Source organism: Argiope bruennichi, chromosome 7, assembly GCF_947563725.1.
Source record: "Argiope bruennichi chromosome 7, qqArgBrue1.1, whole genome shotgun sequence".
NCBI lineage: Eukaryota > Metazoa > Arthropoda > Arachnida > Araneae > Araneidae > Argiope > Argiope bruennichi.
In genome coordinates this window covers 17,294,459-17,317,109 of record NC_079157.1, presented here as the reverse complement: position 1 = coordinate 17,317,109, position 22,651 = coordinate 17,294,459, and the positions used below count along the sequence as shown (strand labels likewise).

At 31.1% G+C, this 22,651-nt stretch overlaps 1 protein-coding gene across 4 annotated transcripts in view; it reads right to left on the bottom strand.

Annotated features, from left to right (window-relative positions):
* The window catches only part of LOC129975316 (zinc finger protein Xfin-like), a 55,318-nt gene that overhangs the window by 17,462 nt on the left and 15,205 nt on the right, over positions 1-22,651 (bottom strand). For 2 of the 4 annotated variants that reach the window (XR_008785033.1, XR_008785034.1), the window contains exon 3: positions 7,007-7,209. Coding sequence is in view for 2 of the 4 variants with exons in the window: in XM_056088371.1 (XP_055944346.1) it covers positions 3,883-6,111 (2,229 nt within the window). In the remaining 2 variants the exon portion in view is untranslated. Of the gene's footprint in view, positions 1-309; positions 7,210-22,651 lie in introns of those variants that run through there. The other 2 variants (XM_056088371.1, XM_056088372.1) reach the window with 1 other exon arrangement.

Genomic DNA, 22,651 nt, shown 5'->3' with positions numbered 1-22,651 from the left:
GCATAAAATTTCGAATCCCAGAAAATTAAAAATTCAGTACGTTTTCATCAACGGGGAAAAAAGAAAGACCTACCGAATCATAGCGATGTGAAATGGTGCAAATATTCAAGATTGGCGACAATTGCGATCAATATTCAAAATTGGTAACAATGCAAAAATAGAATTAAAAAAAAATATATTTTTAAATATTCATTTTGGTCTTTTAGATAAAAACATAAGGGAAACAAATTTCAAAAAATAAAGAAATTAATACAGAAAAAATTACCAGATACAATCATCTTTTTTAAAACTTTATTTTAATAACTCTAATAACATGGAAATGCCTATTTTGTGGCATTTAATATAAAAATAATACATTTTCATCAAATCATTCGTTAGGGAAAAACGTTAGCCAAAAATGTCACATTCGACGGTTTTTCTTTTATATATGTCAGTAAATATATTCTCAATTTTTTTTCACGGAAAATTCTTTAAAAAATGTCAAATTCACAATGATTCTCCTTTCAATTTCTCAGTAAATATGTTTTAAGAATTTTCTTTCGGAGAAAATAATTCAACATAAAATTCACACTCGTTTAGTTCACTTTTTACATTCATTATTAAATGCTTCCTGAAACGGGCCTCTGAGGTAAAGCTTCACAGAATACGTCAAAGTTTTAGGCAAACATTAGTAAAAACATCTTCAGATGTGTAAAGGAAATACTTTATTACTTAAATCTCAAAAATATTATTTCCCTCTTTGATGTGTCAGTAAAATGGACTGGTGGTAAGGTCTTGACTTTGAAGCCGATGGGGTTGAGGTCGAAATCGGATTCCAACGAAGAACCGTTGTGTAAAATTGTCTGGTCCACGTTAAATCCGTCAGGGTCAAACATACTCCCGTATCCTCGTCATCTGACCGCGGTTTCAAATTACGAGTTTGCCAAAAAATATCCCGAGTTACTTTAAAACGGGATGTTAATATAACTAAAACTGATAAAAGCTAGAAAAAACCAGTGCAAGTTTAGACTGTGAAAGTCAATAAATGACATCTTAAATCTACATTACTAGAAAAAGGTAAACAAGACACTTCCCTAACGCATGATTTTGATTTATTTGTATGCTTATTCCACAACACTTCACGATATTAGTTCACAACCAAGCCACAGTGCAAGCGCAGCCAGGCCCCCGAAACCGAATCCAGTTGCGAGGGCCATTTGAAAAAAGCTAATCATACACCGACAAATAAAAGTTTCCTGGATTAAAGCCCACGTTAGGTATGAGGGATATGAGCCTAGCGAAAGAAACCGCGGAATCAAACATTAAATTATGTCACACTAAAATCCTACCTAAAATCGTTCTTCAAGCAGAAAATGACGAAAGAGTGGCAAAAGGATTCGGAAGACGGAGACACGGGGCGATCTACATTCAATATGCTCCCCAAAGTCTCTCTTGAACCAAGTAACTGGAAAAGGGAAGCTTTTCTTTACATTCCATGGGCCATTCTCCCCACATCTTCGCCGTTTCAATCTGATCCCAAATGCATTCTGCCCTTGCGGACATCTTGGTCCCACTCCAATTCACTATCCAACAGTATGTAATCCCTTTTTCAAATGACCAGGCAACGGTCTGAACTAGAACGAATTTGGTTTCGTAGTGTTGCCTCTTCCCAAGGATCCGGGATGAAAATACAGAGAATCATTCGTCATCTCGAACAAGATCAAGACCTGTTCAGATTTAAAGAACGCTGTTTCCAAGAATAGTATTATACGCATATATATTGATATTCTATTACTTTCGTGTTTCTGCATAGCATTTATTTGTATTTGTATTTTTTTTTGTCCTATTCTTTTTTTTCCCATTTTTCTCATTTCTAGCAGCCTTTTTTGTCAATAATTTTATTATTATTATTTTTTCAGAATTTTGTAATTACAAACTAATTGCAAGTCTGTTTATCTAGCATAAGTTTTCAGTTTCTCCTTGATAGTTTGCTTAATAAGCCAAAGCCATTTCCCATTTGAATTTTAACCAGTTCTTTGCTCTCGGCTATTTTTTTTAATCTAATATTAAAATCCTCTTACCAAATTTCAATAAATAAATATCAGACGTCGAACAATTTGGATGAAAGTCACAGCGATGGATAGAACAGAAGCGTCTTTTGATGTTTCACCCATTTCATGCTCACTACACTATTTAAATAATAATCAATAGGTTATAGTTGCAGAGGCATGAAGTGGTGTTATGTGTGCTTCATTAAACTCGTAATCAATAATGACTATAGAAAATCTTCAACAAAAAAATGTCAAATACATAGTTTCTTTTTAATATATGCAACTAAATTTCTTCTTTAAATTTTACTTCGATCTCGAGTTCCGTTGCAAATAAATCGAGCGATTTCCTCGTTCTTTAAAACAAAGTCTCAGATGACACGCACCCGCGAAATGGACAGAATCCATTCCACTAGTTTTACTCGGACTCAGAACGGTATTTAAGAAAGATCTGCGGTGCCCACATCAGCAGAATTGGTGTAACTAATGTCTGAAACTATCTGAGGAACTTCTGAGGCCAATTCACTTAACGTCGAACCTCATGGGTTTTTACAAAATTTACGAACTGTGATGGAACAACTCAAATCTGCGTCAGCTACATCTCGTGATTATAAAAAAAGTGTTCACACATCAAGCTATAGTGTATTGCACTCATGTTTCGTACGCCACGACGCAATTAAGAAACCCCTGCAAGCATCGCATGATGGCCCTTACTGTGTACTCAGACATACTGATAAAACCTTCACAATTGAGGAGAACGGCAAGGAATCTACGATCAGCATTGATCGTGTCAAGCATGCGTTCATCGGAAAATTCTCATCAATCACATGCACCAATCATATCGCCCCCATCAGCTGCAATTCCATCTTCAAAGCAATCAGTACCTTAACCTTCTCCGTTGACTAATGACTTCTCTCCGAATTCTATGTAACAAAGATCTGGCCGTCGATTAGTACCACAGGAATGAGAAGTAACGATGACCAGATTGCCCATCGTTATCTCTCATCCTAGTGCCTGCTGTACTAATAGAGGGAGGCGGGGTAATCATAGAGCTTATATGGGAGTACTGTGGTGATCCTGCTTTCCCAAGATGACGTCGCAGTTTAAGCTGCATTCTCGTGCAAGCAAATTAATCATGCGATGCACGAGCCAATTGCACTTTCTTTCGTTTTTCTGAGATTTATATATGTATTCCATTAACTAGCAAAAAACTTCTTAATGTTTCCTTTAAATCAAAATATTATTATTTACGCCGTCATTGAATTAAATATTATGGCCAAAATCCACACACATATATAAGATTTCTTTTTCATATGTGTCAGTAAATGCAACATCAAATTTCCTTAAAGTGTAAAAAAAAAAAAAAAAAAAAAAAAAACACCTTAAGAGCACAACTTGTAGCGATGCGGTTGCTTAGTATTATGCATCAGAAAATATTTTGATAATTACTCCGACGACAAAAAATTTTCTTGTATACATCGCAAACATGCGGGGTTTTCTTGTAGTTAGTAATGTGGCAAGTAAATGTGGCTTTAAACTTAACGGTTTAGAAAAGGCTTTATTTCTCTCATTTTCATTTCGTATAAGCCTATAAACGCACTTTTATATTTCCTCGCAGAGAAAACGTGTTGTTGCATATTTTGCAGGCATGAGGATTTTCCTTTTGTATGCTTCAATGAATATCTCCTTACAATGTTCGACCAGAAAATACTTTATTACACCCATCACAAACACTACAGACACTCTTTGTAGCCACTCTTTAGAATCGGTTGGTAAATGGAACTGCAACATTTGTTTTGCAGTAAATCCTAAATTACACACAGAGGCTTTTTTTTTTCGCATGCGTCAGAAAATATTAATATAAAATGTTTCCAATAGAAAACGTCTTATTGCATACATTCCAAAAATGCGGTTCCTCTTTCGTATGCGTCCTTAAATGTTTCTTTAAATTTACTGGCTCAGAAAAAGCTTTACTGCAAGTCTCACAAATATAGGGTTTCTCTTTCGTGTGCGTCCTTAAATGTGTTTTTAAATTTCCTAGTTGAGAAAACGCTTTACTGCAAACCTCACAAACATACGGTTTCTCTTTCGTATGCGTCCTCATATGTCTCTTTAAATGTCCTCGTAGAGAAAACGCTTTATTGCATATCTCACAAATATATGGTTTCTCTTTCGTATGCGTCCTTACATGTTTCTTTAAATCTCCCCGTTGAGAAAACGCTTTCTTGCATATCTCACAAATATATGGTTTCTCTTTCGTATGCGTCCTTATATGTGTCTTTAAATTTTCACGTAGAGAAAATGCTCTATTGCATATCTCACAAATATGTGGTTTCTCTTTCGTATGCGCCCTTAAATGTCTCTTTAAATTTTCACGTAGAGAAAATGCTCTATTGCATATCTCACAAATATATGGTTTCTCTTTCGTATGCGTCCTTAAATGAGTCTTTAAATCTCCCCGTTGAGAAAACGCTTTCTTGCATATCTCACAAATATGTGGTTTCTCTTTCGTATGCGCCCTTAAATGTCTCTTTAAATTTTCACATTGAGAAAATGCTTTATTGCATATCTCACAAATATATGGTTTCTCTTTCGTATGCGTCCTTAAATGAGTCTTTAAATGTCCTCGTTGAGAAAACGCTTTATTGCATATCTCACAAATATATGGTTTCTCTTTTGTATGCGTTCTTAAATGTCCCTCTAAACTTCCTGCCACAGAAAATGCTTTACTGCATACCTCACAAATATATGGTTTCTCTTTCGTATGCGTCCTTATATGTGTCTTTAAATCTTCCCGTTGAGAAAACGCTTTCTTGCATATCTCACAAATATATGGTTTCTCTTTCGTATGCGTCCTTATATGTGTCTTTAAATCTCCCCGTTGAGAAAACCCTTTCTTGCATATCTCACAAATATGTGGTTTCTCTTTCGTACGCGCCCTTAAATGCCTCTTTAAATTTTCACGTAGAGAAAATGCTTTATTGCATATCTCACAAATATATGGTTTCTCTTTCGTATGCGTCCTTAAATGAGTCTTTAAATCTCCCCGTTGAGAAAACGCTTTCTTGCATATCTCACAAATATGTGGTGTCTCTTTCGTATGCGTCAGTAAGTGTTTCTTTAAATTTACTTTATGAGAAAACGCTTTACTGCAAGTCTCACAAACATAAGGTTTCTCTTTGGTATGCGTCCTTAAATGTGTCTTTAAAGTTCCCCGTCGAGAAAACGCTTTATTGCATATCTCACAAATATGTGGTGTCTCTTTCGTATGCGTCATTAAATGACTCTTTAAATGTCCCCGTTCAGAAAACGCTTTATTGCATATCTCACAAATATATGGTTTCTCTTTCGTATGCGTCCTTACATGTTTCTTTAAATGTCCTCGTTGAGAAAACGCTTTATTGCATATCTCACAAATATATGGTTTCTCTTTCGTATGCGTCCTTATATGTGTCTTTAAAACTCCCCGTCGAGAAAACGCTTTCTTGCATATCTCACAAATATATGGTTTCTCTTTCGTATGCGTCCTTATATGTGTCTTTAAATCTCCCCGTTGAGAAAACGCTTTCTTGCATATCTCACAAATATGTGGTTTCTCTTTCGTATGCGCCCTTAAATGTCTCTTTAAATTTTCACGTAGAGAAAATGCTTTATTGCATATCTCACAAATATATGGTTTCTCTTTCGTATGCGTCCTTAAATGAGTCTTCAAATGTGCTCGTTGAGAAAATGCTTTATTGCATATCTCACAAATATATGGTTTTTCTTTGTTATGAGTCAACAAATGTTTCTTTAAATTTTCACATAGAGAAAATGCTTTATTGCATATCTCACAAATATATGGTTTCTCTTTCGTATGCGTCCTTAAATGAGTCTTTAAATGTCCTCGTTGAGAAAACGCTTTATTGCATATCCCACAAATATATGGTTTCTCTTTCGTATGCGTTCTTAAATGTAGCTTTAAATTTTCACTTTGAGAAAATACTTTATTGCATATCTCACAAATATATAGTTTCTGTTTCGTATGCATCCTTAAATGTGTCTTTATATGTACTCGTAGAGAATACTTTATTGCATATCTCATAAATTTCTGGTCTCTATTTTATATGCATCAGTAAATAGACATTCAAATTTCCTCGTTGAGAAAACTGGAATCTTACTGGAAACGCCACAAACATACGGTTTCTCTTTCGTTTGCGTCCTTAAATGGCTCAGAAAACGCTTTACTGCAAACCTCACAAACATACGGTTTCTATTTCTTATGCGTCCTTAAATGTTTCTTCAAAAGTTCCTGGCTCAGAAAACGCTTTACTGCAAACCTCACAAACATACGGTTTCTCTTTCGTATGCGTCCTTAAATGTATCTTTAAATTTCCTTCGTGAGAAAATACGTTATCCCACACATTACAAGCATACGGATTATCTGTTGTATGCGTCCTTAAATGTATCTTTAAATTTCTTTCATGAGAAAACGCATTACTGCAAACCCCACAAATATACGGACTCTCTTTCATATGCGTCCTAAAATGTGTCTAAACTTCCTTTGGGAGAAAATATTATATCGCACACATTACAAACAAATGGTTTCTCTTTAACAAGCATCGAGATTTATGGTATTTTATATTCCTGCGTAGAAAAGACTTTAGTACACATTTTGCAGAATCCTTTCGTAATCTTGCATATATTCCAAATTTGAGTATTTTGATTAGAAAATATTTTATATTGTATGATCCACAGATAGGCGTTTCTTTCACAAGTGTTAGAATATGCCTCGCTAAAGCATGCTTTTTAGAAAATCTTTTGCAACACAAATAAGATCTGATTAAAAGTTTTCATCATGTTAAAACATAAATATCTATGAAGTTATGCAAAAGTATCTATTAGATATGCTTGCTGATAGTGCGCATGATATATATTTTACAAAAATCGATAGAATAAATATTTTTTTTATTTAATTTTTTAGAGAACTATTTTCTTACTTTGCATATATAACATAATAGTTTTTCTTCTCCATCACTGAGTGGATGAGGTCGTAAGCCTTGTTGAAAAGTAGAGTTAACTACATATATTTAACTTTAAGCATATTGGCTGACATGCAGGAATTGTCAAACTTCCATTCTTCATATATTTAATCTTGATTATCTATTGCAAATATTTTTGCTCTGTTGGTTGGTTCCATAACCTAAAAAAGATAAATTTTATTAATCTTTGCATCCGAAGTTAAAAATTCAAAATTAACAAAATTACAAGCCTACAAACATTAAATAAGAATTATTTGGACAATGTATTACAATTTATTATAATATATAATGTGTATATAACGCACTACGCAATATATTTTTAATACCCACCGTATTATGCTACTTATTTATTATAATGTGTATTATAGATAAAACATACAGTACTTTCACATCTTAGTTATAAATGCTTGCATAAATATGAAGGAAAAAAAATCATTCGAATCTCACATCAAGAAGTAAATACCTCATAGCATAGTTTACTACAATTTCGCTTTAAATATGTTAAAATTAGGTTATGCATTTAATTCAATTAATGTAAATGTTAAACTATTGAATTTGAAGCTAAAGTAAAGAAACTCGTTGAAGAATTACATTTTGTCAAGACATTCCTGAAAAAAAAAAAAAGAATTACAATATTAATTGGTAACAATTTTTTAATTGAATTCCAACTTATTTTCTTATATTATGATCGGGTATCGCGTCAGTGATCTCGGAGGTTGACATCAAACTTGGAGACATTGGCGATCAAATAGAAATTACTGGATAAATTTATTGAATTAATTAATATTTGGAAAAAACGTTATTAACATTAAATGTCATCCATTACAAGTTTTAAAAATGTATTTGAATTTGAATGGATGAATAAAACGTATTTTATTAACCACTGGTAATTTTAACAATATATATATATATATATATATAGGGAGAGTGTGGACTAATTGTAGGAATTGAATAATAAAGTAAGAAATAAGAGTTTCACAACGTTTTTTCATGTAGTACATTTGAAAGAAATTTGATATTTGCAGAAGAAATAACACATCCTTTAAACTATTAACATCCCGTTTCATAAGAGATAAATTAACTGCATTCTGTATATCTATTTAGAATAAAAGAGAACGCGCATGTGTGAGTTGGCGTGCCACAGGATAAATCCTTTGGTCAAGGGAAACGAAATTTGGCAGAAATATTGTTTGGTGGATTAGAATATGCACAAAGTAATGCTTTTTTTTAAACTTTAATTAATTGAAAATAAAACTAAATTTTGAAATTTGTCCTGCAAACTCTCAACAATATTATTTTGTTAAACTGACTGATGAAATACTTTAAAATAATAATTTAAAAAATTTCTTTTTTCACGATACCAATTTGTTTACCGTGCAGTTTTTTTTTTTTTTTTTTTTGTTCCTAACGAGTAGTGGAAATGCCACTCGTTTCCCAACGAGTGGCATTTTATTTATATATTTTATGATTTGGTAAAAAATATTTTTAAAAAAAATCTATTTTTTAACAATACATTTTGTTGCAAAGGAATTCGAATCGGTTTGATTGTTTCCTCAACTATTGGGTTGGCAACTAAGTGATTGTGGATTTGTTTTAGAAAATCAAAGACAATTTTTTCCTGGAACTAAATAACTTTATTCTGTAATGTATTGCCCATTTTGATCCATGACCTTTTGCCATCTTTCAGGCAGCATCATAATCCCACGTTCATAAAACTTCTGGTTTTTATTAGCAAAAAACTGAATCAGGTACGATTTGACATCATCATCATTATTGAAATTTTTACCATTCAAGGAGTTTTGTAAAGATCGAAACAAAAAGTAATCAGATGGTGCAAGGTCAGGACTATATGGTGGATGTGGAAAACATCCCAACCAAGCTCCAATAATTTTTGCCGAGTGACCAAAGATGTGTGTGGCCTTGCATTGTCATGATGGAATACAACACCTTTTCGATTTGTCAATTCGGGCCGCTTTTCTTCAACTGCATTGTTCAATTTCGTTAGTTGTTCAATGTAGACATCAGAATGGATCGTTCGGTTGGGTGGTAAGAGTTCAAAGTTACAATTCCTTTGTAACCCCACCAAACTGATAACAAAACCTTCTTTTGATGAATATCAGCTTTTGATGTTGTTTGAGTTGGTTCACCTGGCCTGCTCCACGATCTTTTCCGCTTGATATTGTTGTAAACAACCCATTTTTCATCGCCAGTTATCAGTCGTTTTAAAAATGGATCATTTTCATTACGTTTCTTTAGCAAATCGCAGCTGTTAATGCGTTGCGTTAAATGCGTTTCTTTCAGTTCGTGAGGAACCCATGTATCGAGTTTTTGAACATAGCCAAGTTGTTTTAAGTGATTTTCAATGCATGTATGTGATTCATGAAGCTTCTCTGCAATCTCACGTGTTGTACTGTGACGATCCGAATCGATTATTGCTTTGATTAGGTCGTCATCAACTTCAACCGACCAGAGCGTTTTTCATCCTTGAGTGAAAAATCACCAGAACGAAATTTGGCAAACCAATTTTGACACTGCCGTTCTTTTAAGGCTTCTTCACCATGAACAGCACATAACTTTTTATGAGCTTGCGATGCGTTTTTCCCTTTGCGGAAATAAAAAAGCAAAATATGACGAAAATGTTCCTTTTGATTTTCCATTTTTCAACGAACGCCAAACGAAAACTACGCAACCGATCAAAAAACTTTTTTTACTGATTGACAGCTGAATTGCCAACTATCAAATAACAAAATGTGTTTTACATTTGTACTACGGTAAAAAATACGGTCTGCAAAAATAAAAATTCAACTGAAGCCATCTATGAGTGAAATCCGCAATTACTTAGTTGCCAACCCAATACATAATCGTGTGATTTCACAGTTAAAATACCATGGGAAATGATTTTGTTTAATACTTGATTAGCGTGCCTTAAGAAATAACTAAGCGAAGTTACAATGACAAATGTTAGAAAAGAAATAAACCCACAATTAATAACACTATGATTGCGTGGCAAGTAATGCTTTTTTAATGAGTAGCGACAATTTTTCTTCTTTTTTTATGGTTTGACAGAAATTATTTTTTTTAAAAATCAACAATACTTTTTTTTGCGAAAGAAACAATACATTTTTTTGCAATATCACGGAAAACGATTTTGTTTAATACTTGAGTAGCGAGTTTGAGAAATAACTAGCGAAATTACAGTGTGACAAATGTTAGAAAACAAATAAAACCAAAATTAATAACAGTACCATCGCATGGAACTTCATACACAACGAACAAAACAGAAAATTGATTCTGAAATAACACGCCTATAATGTCAGCAACAACTTGGTACCTAAAGATATTGTGTTGAGAAAATGAAACATTAAGTAATGCATAATGAATTGGAAACGGAAAACAGTCAATATTCTCCATGCGCCAGATGGTCGTCAAAAGAGGCTAGTTTGAAATAACATCTGAAGAAGTTCTTATATTAGAGAAAGTGTTTTTATTAAATTATAATTATCATCCAAAAGAAAATACTTATAATATTCATCAAGGATATGCAAAGTATCTTAAATTGATTGATGTTTTCTCTCGATACTTTGAGTACAATGAAATAGACTGCTGGTCAAAAGTATTGCAAGTTAGAGAAGTTTCACGTTTTTTTAAGAATAAGGCCCTCAAAAGTAACATTCTTTTTTCATTAAAAGTGATATGTTCTAGTATAAATGTGGTGGAGAGGTTTCAAGCTATTGCGTCATTCATTACGAAGCAATCATCTGCAATGACTGTCATCCTGGCAGATTATTATGAAATCGCTCCAACGGCGAAGGATTTCATTTCGTTTGTTGAGCAGTCGATGTGCGTTCGCAGTGCATTGCTTTTCCATTTAAATGTTCATTTCTTCTTAAATAGTGTGTATTAACTCATGAGAATTGCCAGGCTGTTATTTTAAGGCACCAAGAAAAAATTTCAAATGTTAGGACTGCTGATCGGTGAAACTGCAATGAGTCGACTGCTTCACGCTTCATAAAGACATTCAAAACCGAAGGAACCGTAGCTAAAAAGTCTAGACATGGTCGTTTGAGATTTCTTCTAAACATGCTGATGCTACATTGACACGATTATGCCATAAAAATAGATTTGCAAGTTCTGCTACACTTGAAAGAGAATGGAATGAGTCCACGTCTGTCATTGCCAATCCGAGAACAGTTCGCAGGAGGCTCTGTGAAGATGGTTAAAAGGCACAAGTACCTAGAAAAAAAACCCCACTAATGACGAAAGCAATATGGAAAAAACGATTGGAGAACAGCAAGGTGCACAAAAATTGGAGTATTTCGGAATGGAGATAAGTTAGATACGAAAATCATTTCTTCAATGTCTGACAAGCCTGGCCTCGTTTGGCGTAAAGCAAAGGAGACTATGAGATCAGAATGCATAGTTTGTACATCAAAACACCCAGAACGCATAATGGTGTGGGGGTGCATGCCATATCAATCAATTGGAAGACTTCATTTTGTAGAGAAACCATGAAATGTGACAAGTATGTTGATGTACTGAAGGATCAATTCCTTCGTAGTGATCATAACTAGGGATTGCAACACCGGGATACTGAATACCGGTATTTTGAGCCATTTGTACAATTTTGTAATACCGGTATTCACAAGTTTAAATACCATTTTTTCTGTATTCACTAGAAATTTTTTAAATTGTCTCTACTGTATGTTCAGGGATCGCCAACATAGCAAAATACTATACGTTTTTGTTTTTATGTCTCCCTAACGGACGAAATTAATTAGACTGTGAATACAAAGTTGCATCGTACAATCAAGAGAAGTTATAAAACACTATTTGACAATTCGACTTAATATCCACAACTGTATCTGCTCCACTTCCAATAAAATTGGCTGTTGAGGCATTATGTCTGAGAGATTTTAATTTATGAATAGCTAATGCAACAATAAATTTCATGTTGCAGTCACTGAAAGAACAACACACATCACTATCTGAAGAATTATATATTACATTGAAAAATCGCACAAAAGAAAGGCATACTCAAATAAAAAATGTATTACGGTATTTACACAATTATATTGATTTTTAAAATGAAAATGAAAAAGAAGAAAAGGGACTAACCAATTCAAATCTGGTCAAGTTTATAGTAAATTTTCTTAAATTTTTTTACCCACATTCAGAAGAATTCAGAAGAGTTGTCGAAGATTACGAGGATACTAAAGTCGATAGTGAAAAGGAATTGTCTATTGAACAAAAATTAGAATTAGCGATAAATTAAAAAAAAAATTCAACAAACCAAAATACAATACAGAAATCAGCTATATCCAAAACCATCCGACGAAAAATCGATTTATTTGATGATGAGGAATTTAGAGGTAAATACTTGGAAAAAGTATATCGCGCATTGCTAACAGTACCACCAACTAGCGTAGATGCCGAAAGAGCATTTTCGACAGCTGGTCATTTTTGCACAAAATAACGTTCCAGGCTTAATGACAGTACAATTGATGAATTACGTTTTTTAAGATCTCATTTCAAAAATTTGTAATAGCACTCCAGACTGAATAATGATATTTACACTTTTTTGTGATCTAAATAAATAAGATGTCCCTTTACTTTTTTTGTGATTCTTTGTATACTGTTATAATTTATTAATTACAAATGATTTTTTGTGGTATTTACCCTTTCTAATAAAACTGGTAAATAAAACAAAGAAACATCTGTGTTTTCTTTCTTTTTCTAAAATTTCGACTAATGATATTAAAACCGTTATTAAGATGTAAAAAATACTGATACCGGTATTGAACTTTTGGTCCGATATTGCAATCCCTAATCATGACATGTTTCCAAGGCAGAAATCTATATTTCCGCAAACTCTAGTAACCTACCATACATCGAAAAAGATAAGACAAACTTTACAATCACTTTTAAATCTCATTTCATTTCAATTCTGACCTCTATATCGAGACATTCGTTATTTTAGGTTAAAGCGGCGTTTATAAAACAGTCTATTAATTTTTTCGCATAATCAGAAATGTCGAACGATTTAAACTTCACTGAGAATTTATGAAGTTTAATGGCAAAGAAAATATCTCAGAATCATTCCAGATTAAAACGAGGACTTCAAAAAACAATAATTAAAGACTGACACCATGAAATACCGAAAGAAGTGTTGCAAAACCTTGTGGATTCCATGCCTAACAGAGTGGATGCTGTGACTGAAGTCAGAGGGAACCTAACTAAATATTGCATGCTTTTCACTTAACTCGAACACTTATATTATCTTTCCTAATGAACAGAACTTGAAATTTTTCCTTCATTGCATTTTATTCCGGGGAACCAAAATGAATTCCGATACTGATAAGCTGTACATTTTGTTTGTATTTTATTCTTTTTCAAACTTATCAATTTATTTTTTGTTCAATAACTTAATTATATCTTGCCTTTAGACTAATTTAACATATTGACATAAAAAAATATCACTTTAAATGAAAAAAATATTACTTTTCGGGGGCTCATTTTTGAAAAAACGTGAAATTTCTCATACCTGCAATACCTTTGACCAGTAATGCAAATGTTTATTCAAAATCTGATGCTTTCGCATGCTATACTATTCGCCCACTAATTAAATCTTTTTCATGCGTATATGTGCCAGTCAGTACATTAAAAATGGCAAAGTGTTAATTGTTTGTATTCTGCGTTGCATTGTTTACCAACGGATTCTAAAACCCTTCGCGCTTTTGCCCATGTGTTAGAATGGGTTTATGTCAACGAAACAGGGTTGAGAGAAAAGATGAAAGGTGGGGTGTTTGCATTTAGCAATAAAGGAAATTCAGGAAATGTGCCCTTCCTTCCGCGTCGCACCCATTAATTAGATAGAATAGTCGAAAACTGGTCGTCTAAGAAAAATAAAACGAATAGTAACTCCTGATTACATGACGCCGATGTTAAACACCCCGTTAGTGTTATGATCTGGGGTTATGTGGCAACAAAATTCATGGGCAGAATTAGTGTGATCGATAAGAATATAAATGCCCCCGAGTTCATAAATTATCTTTTCTGATCAAAAGAATTTGAAAATTTTCCTTCATTTTATTCCGGGGTACCACAATGAATTCCGATACTGATAACCTGTACATTTTGTTTGTATTTTATTCCTTTTGAAATATATCAATTTATTTTTGGTTCAATAACTTCATTATATCTTGCCTTTAGACTAATTTAACACATTGATATAAAAAAATATCTTCTGACTCCCAATGCGGCCGAGAGGGCTGTACATTCGGTTACGTGGCCAGAGCGGACAGTGGCTACAGCGGACACGTGAGAAGAGCTGGGTGGGCAGAGCGGACATTTTTGCACCTATTGTGTTGTTTCCCTAATCAGTCATCTATTATGTAGTTTCGAGCTTTGCACCTGCTGTAGAGATAAGCCGATATTATTGGGAGAGAAGGCCTTTCTCCAAATATGCCCATTAAAGTATGGAATGTATATGGACAGCGTCATAGGACAAATAATTATGTTGAAGGGTGGAATTCCAAATTAAATGCAATCACTAGCAGAAACTAACCTAATGTCCACTTATTAGTTAAAATACTAAAAGAAGAAACACAAAAAGTGTCTTTTAATTTGAAATCCAGAGAGTTAGACGACTCTGGAATAAAAAGGAAAAAAGCATATGTAAAATTGGATGAAAGAATTGAAAACATCCTAAAAGAATTCGAAACATCAAACAATTTAGAAAAATGTTTAAAATCTTTAAGTTTTGTATCTAGGTTGGACTAAATTCTATGGTAAATGATATTTATGCCTTTATAATAAAGGTTAGTTAATATTTATTTACTTGTGTTTATTTTTCTTTTATTTACTTGAATCTGTTTTATATATTTTACTTCTAGTATTTATTTTTACTTACATTGATGAAACTAATTAATTTTATGGCAATGGCACCTGTTCTAATATTTATTTGACTCTAAAATACAGTTTTCCACAAAATCCTTGAAATTCGTTTATACCCTTCATTATGCTGTTACTTACTTTTATTTTTTAAATATTTCTCTGAAAGTTTTTATTTTTATTACATTTCGCTATGTTTAAAATGCATTCGCACTATAATATAATATAAATAATTACATTTGATTGCCAAAAATGTATTTATCCTTGGTAGTTCGATAATCTAGTGCAAAAACAGAAAACTTCGGTAAAAAAAAAAAAAAAAAAAAAAAAAAAACGTTATCCCACGTGAGAGAGATTTGCCGCTTAAAATACTGTTTTAAATTATATTTGTGATTTTTCAAAGTATTTATTTACTTATTTATCTGTTCTAAGATGGCGGAAAAATGTGTCCGCTCTGACCACGAAATCTTATGTGTCCGCTATAGCCACGTCCGTTGTAGCCACACCACCGTACATTCAGACACTAGCGTCTCAATCGCATGTTTACGTTTACAAGTTACGTTACAATCACACAGGTACGTTTGCCCGAGAAGGGCAGCAGGGATAAACGTTGGCTTTTAAATGTTGAGTTGTAGCTCAACGCTTATCCCGGTTCAGTTGAATCATTTTTCGTTGATCACGAGGGAATACGTTGTCATTACTTTAGCATGTGAATGTGGATATAGTTTTCCCCTCTATTAATGTCTATTTTTAAATCACTATTTCTTATCTTTGAAAATGTTGTTTTGCAGTTTACAAATTTGTTCTTGTGTTGCATTTCATAAACGGATCATATATAATTTTTAGAAATGTATAAAATTACATTGTGAATGAAGAGGTAATGTGATATTGATATTTAAGTTTCATAGTATGTAATATGGAAATAAAACAACTCATTAACCATTTCATTTTCATACTTGTTGATTTTTTTTGTCATTATATTACTCTTGTGCTTTGTAGTTTTAAGTAAATACATGTTAAATTCTTGTAAAGGTAATAAACTAACAGGAATGAAATAACTTATTGAATTTAAACAACACGTTTTGTGAGTAGAAGACATATAACCAAAACTTAATGATCTAGGTCATCTTTATTTTTAAAAAAATAAGTAAAACAACTTTTACATAAATTTAGAAAAATAATTTTATAAAGTGCTTACTGTAAAAACAACTTTATCACAAAGTTTATTTCCTACTCAGGGATCATAGTGTAATAATAGACATAGCTTGTTGAGTAGGTATATATTGTAATATTTATTGTATATCAAGTCAAGCCTTTATTCAAGAAACAATTTTCTTAAATGAATTCTGATTTCATTAATGTTTGATTGAAATTTATTTTACTATATTATAAATTTCTAAAATTTTTATTATCACAAGTTATTTTCCTCTTCTCAATAAATAAAACAAATTGAGTTTTATTACTTAACAGATAAATCTCATTAAATGAGCTATAAAAATTTGAACCTTTTTAATGCATGAAATAAAACTATTTTCAATTCATGTTTTATTGATAATTTAAGTTCTTTTGTAACAAATTAGTCCTACATAAATGACACAATTGTAAATATATTTAAAATATTTTCATTTGATGAAGTTATTTTATTAGTTCAATTAGTATTATTTGAAAAATAACATTTTAATGTCTGTTAGCAATTTAAAGTTGCAAAGAATTGTATTTTATAGTGATTTTTTTTAACATAGTACTATTTAAATTCAATTTTTTTATCACAAGTATAAGATTATATTCAATTATATAAAAGTATTAAAATGTAACTCCCTGCGAATGTTTCGGAGGATATAAGTTTTTTTTTCTTTAAATTAGGGTTTGTTTTTCTAGTTATTAAGAAATCATCTTGCAGCTTCCTCAGTATATTTCAAAATATAAATATTCTTGAAAGATTAATATAATGGTCTTTTTGACAAAAAGATGTTCAGAATATTCACAATATTGCAACCTGTTACTGACATTCTGAATATAGGAAAGGAATAAATCTCTATTTTTAAAAAATGAAACCACTAAATTTTCCAGTTAATAACTGAAACAGAAGTGATATTGAACTAATATATTATACAAATATAGAAAGCCTGAATGTTCAGAATGTCACATGTTCTATTTCTAGTAGCACAAATATGTTTCCACGTGAAAACTTTTTTAAAGAGGGTTAGTGGAATTTGGCTTTATTCTATTTAGTTGTAGATGCCTCCAAATGGGGAAAGTTATTTTATGGTCACCCTGTAGTTTAATTACACAAAATTTTTGAAATATGGCAAAATGAAGTTTTAAGAATTCACTTAAGAAAAGTAAAAATTGGAGCAAAAAAATTATAGTTAGGAAAGAATTAATTTTACCTGCTAAATCATGCAGCAGTTATTTTTTTCATGTTTAGGTGTATGAATATAATATCCTGAAAATTCTATAATTAAATAACAAGCTAATTTTGAATTAAGCAGTAACACTTGGAAAAATAAAAATATAGTCAAATATCAAATTCTTATTGGTTTAACAGTATAATATAAACAAATTAATCAACATATGAAATAAAAACTAAAGAAAATAAATAATATATAGCAATGTATTACACAATTTTTTGACTAAACTTTAATAAGTTAATGTCATAACTAGGCAGTTTTTAGAGTGATGAAAAATAAAATGTACCGATTGTTAGCTTTATACAGCTATAAAATGTAAATAAATATGTTCATAGAAATCTTTTTCAGATTGTTGTTCTGTGACATAAAATCATATTTACAGTGTTTGGGAATGAAGTAATCGTGTTATCTTCCTTTTGTGAATAATTGCAATACTTATTAATTATTTGAAAAATCTTGGTTGGTTTCATTATAAGAGTCATAAAAAGAAATAGTTATAATATATATAATCCTTATCATGAGAAAGGTTTTATTTGAATTGTCAAAATTTTTCTCATCTAAATCTTAATGCTTATCTTATTAAAATGATAGTGCAAGTTTACACATTACTAAAGTTTCTACTATTTTAACAACAAAACAATGACAAAATGAGATTCTCGTCTTACTGTTTATCAAATAAAATACAAAGATATCCTTACCAAATATGAAATCATGATAAAAAGAATTAAATAATGATTAGCAAGTTCGTTTGAATCACAACAAGGAAAACTAAAAGCTAAATTTAGAAGAGCCTACAGAAGCAAACTGTTTTTTGAGATGTAATCTAACTGACATTGCTCACAAATGGTAAAATGTTTAGTATGTAATAAAGTTAAATATAATAAAAAAGCAATATATATTTAATAAGAAAACGTGTAATGAAACAAACAGAAAATGGATTAATAAAGGACAAGGGAATACTATGCAATATTAAAACATGACATTGTTTTCATATTTGTTATAGTATGTTCCATCATTTTGTTATGCATTTCATAGTATATACAGTAGACTCCCGATTATCCGCGCCTGCCTCACTAAGTTTTTTTTTTTTTTTTTTTTTTTTTTGCTTCCAAGCAAAGAGAAAATGCTTCCAAAGCAAGAAGCAAACACAAATGACTGATTTCTTCAAAAAGGTGTAGTTTTTCAGTTATGCTTTTGTAATTACATAATACATTACAGTATTAAAACAGTACATATGTATTAATTTTCCTGTGTATCCTTGACGCCTCTCGTAAGTACAAAGCACTTTTTTGTATTCATTAACAAAATGCATTTTAGGTTAGTTTTGAGTGATATACTAAAATAGTAAGCGTTAGTTAAACATTTCCTGCTGTTTATTTTACGTTTCATTGTACATAAAACGATTTTTCAAAGTTGGAAAGACTGTTTTCTCTTTTGCTATACCCGTTTTTAGCTTTTTTCGGATTATCCGCGATTTTTGTTATCCACGGCGGCCGCGCCACTTAATTCCGCGGATAATCGGGAGTGTACTGTATATTTATATTTGTCACATCAAGTGACCAGTTTGTTCACCAGGAATATTGGTTGTATTTGTTTTTAGATGAACTGTTTAGATAAAACTTCATATCAATGAGGCAGATTTTTCAAACATTTCAAATGCAATTTAGTTTCTCCATTTGTATATTGTATCTATTTATTAAAAAATACAGCATTGTAGTTTTATTAGAAACAAAGAATTTTTCAAAAGCATACGATATATTTCATCATTTTAAGAACTTGTGCTATTTGACTTTAAGAGGCAGAAAAAAAAACTTAACACAAATTAAAAAAAATATAATGAAAATAGTTATTTCCATTTTTTTTATTAGTATTTATATAAAAATATGTTCTTTTCTATGAGAAGAAATATTATACTTCTATAATTTTATATTATTTATTTTATCGTTTTACAATAAAAAAAAACAATAAACACAAAATAAAGTTGGATGGACACTCAAGAAACAAAGTTATAGCAAGTCTGACAAGTCAAGGAAACAAAATAAACAGAATGAAAGTAATTTGATTAAAACTTGTTTTAAATATTTACATAACAGCTCATTTTTGTGAGGGAGTTAAGAAAATAATATATTTGTTTTCATTAGGTTTGCTTCGAAATCATTAAGGAAACCAAAATATGAATGGCTGATAAGCATAGATAATATACTCTCAATTAGCATTGGAACCATTGTGCCTACATATTGTGCATTATATATGCAATTCTCATAAATGTGCTATAGGTATAGGAAAAATATTTATTCACTTAAAATATAGAAATGTTACAGTGTTAAAGAGTATAGTAAAAATATTTACAGATTGGTTACAGAAGGCTACACTTAGCTGAATGCCTGCTAAAAATGTCTTTGGTAAGTGGTTAGTGATTAAAAAAAATAACTATAATTTGCTATTTATTTACTGAATTATATAGGTAATTCTCATAATTTATAAGACTAACAATGAAAAACATTTATACATAAATATTTGACCGAGTTAGTCCAACACACATTGATATTGCATAATAGGAGATGCTTTGGATGTAGAATATTTTACTATATAACTTTCAAAAATCAAATAATAAAAACAGCAAATTATTTAGCATGTAACTAAATTGAAATACTAATATGAAATTTTTTTTGTCTATTGAATTGTTATATTTGGCTCTAATTTACAATGTAAAATTTTAATGAAAGGAATTAACAGTATCAAGAGGGTTTTGCAATGAATAGATACATATTAAATGCACAAACTACATATAAAATGCTAAGCAAAATGTGTAAATTTTACTAAGAATGAGAACAACGCATAATATAAAAACAAAATATTACAACTGAAAAACATAGCTACCATAATTACAATTTCAGGATCAATAAAGTAAAGAAAGCGACAAGAAGGAAAAATTTACCTAAGTATTTTAAACACTAATATATCTTCTCACAAATCATGTGATGTGTCGCATTTTATCGTTAAAAAACGTTCCAAGATTCAAATTGCCAATACTACAATTGATTTTGAATAATCAATTTTTGAATACTTAGTACACTCTAAAAGAGACACTATGAATCTATGTGTGCAATATTTTACTTGGATTTTTTCTTTTTAAAAAGAATTTATCATAGCATGATTATTTTTAGAAACTATATGTAAAACATATGAAGTTCCCAAATAATGTCTTAAATTGTGTTTTTATGATATGAGAACATGATACAGTTTTGGGAATGAAATTTTTATTTCAGAAGAAAATTGGCCAGCTATATCTTTAAATTGGGATTGCAGAAAATGCAAAATATCAGAAAACATTCTAAATCCATTCCAAATTTATTCTGTTTGAGTTTATATTCTGAATTAACAACATTCTAATCATATTATAGAAAATACTTCTACAGAAAGATTATATCAGGAAGCATATTCAATTTAAAGTATATATATTTCAGATGCTTCAATTTGTCAATGCCTTTTGTGACTATCTATGGTTTAAAAATCCAACTTTTAGTTTATATTACAAAATTAAAATGTTCTCATGTCATATTTTAAATTTAAAAATAGAAGTATACATTTTTTTTTTTCAGTTCATGGTAACATATTAAGACAAATAGAAATGTGAAGTTTAGGAATTATAAAAAAATAGACATACACTGTTCTGGGAATGTAAAGGCAAATATAACCATTTGCAGAATATTTTTTCTCAGACTATAAAGATATTATATCCATACAATCATATAATAGGCACATCTTTTTTATTTATTGCAGAAATAGTATATGTTAGATGTAAATGAAAAATATGTTTCCATATTATTCAGAAATTTTTCTATAAAGGAATGTTATCATATTACAATTAATTTTTTTTCAAAATTAGTAAATTACCAGTTTTGAAGATGATGTATTAATGGAAACATTTGTCGCGTCAAAAGTACTTTTAAATGATTTCAAGATTCATTAATATCAGGAAATTCAGAACCCTATAAAAACAGAATTAGTAATAATAAAAATAAAAACAGTAGAATACAAGTAAAGGCCACCTGAAAATGAATTGTCTGAAATATTGCTTTTGTACGTTTGTTGTTTTTCTGCTATAAATTTGATTAAATGGTATTTGTATTAAATATCCATTGAATAAGATGAAGGTCACTGAAAAATATGTTTTAAGCTAATATGTCGACAGCTTGCTTGGAAAAGGCATCCTTCCACTCCAGCGGAAAACGATTCAATTGAAGCGGGATAAGCGTTGAGCTACAACTCAACATTTAAAAGACAACGTTTATCCCTGCTGCCCATCTCGGTCAAACGTCCCTACCTGTCGAAAGTATGGTTTGGGATGGATTCGCCCATCCCATAGGGATAGACGTTGCGATTGAGATGCTAGTCATTCAGACGTCCACAGAACGGCCGAGCGACCTAAATGAAACCTGTTTATTTTCTTCCCCTTTTCTCAGCAGGGTCGTAAAACGGTGCGGGGGCGCTTTTGACTAACAGTGGTCACTGTTTATTAGTGTCTCTAGAAAGTGTTTGAGGGCAGATGCTTAATTTACAGTACGCTTTCTGCAAGCCAGCTACTAAAATCTCTTGAAAAAATGCCGGGTTATCGGAAAGTCTTAACTCAAAAAGAAATTAATAAAATACTTTTTGAAGATTCAGATGAATCTGATTTGATATACGTGATGAGGAAGATGCTGGATTTGACACTTCAAATTCTTTTCAAAAAGAAAATATTTCTACTTTGTTAGAAAATGATTCTGTTAACGAAGATGATATTGAAATCTCCAAAAATAGATAACTCGGGCAAATTATTGAATGGATATCAAATTCGATAGTAAATAAAATTATTTCCATTACGGAATTTGACCAACTTTCAGGCCCAATCCATAATTTACAAATATCGGAAAGTATGTAAAAATAATAAATTAAAAAAATTAACGAATTGAAATGCTTATTGTTTGAGAAAACTGTATTTAAAATAGCATTAATTATTTTTCAAAGCTCAATCTCCAGTTTTTACTTACCAGTACCAGTTTTTGAAACAGTTTTAATTATAAAATAACAAATTAAATATCCCTTTCTTAAAGAATTTTGCAGATCGTTTGAAAATTGGCTGATATTATATATTTTGTGCATTGCTTAAATCAAAGAACATAATTAAAAAAATGCTAGCAAACGTTCTCTTTGGTTAGAAATTCGGAGTTCGATTACTGTATTCATAAAATCGGAAATTTTTTCATAGTACGCATATTTTAGTATTTAACAGCTACTGTGGGTATGCAGGTTCGTTTGG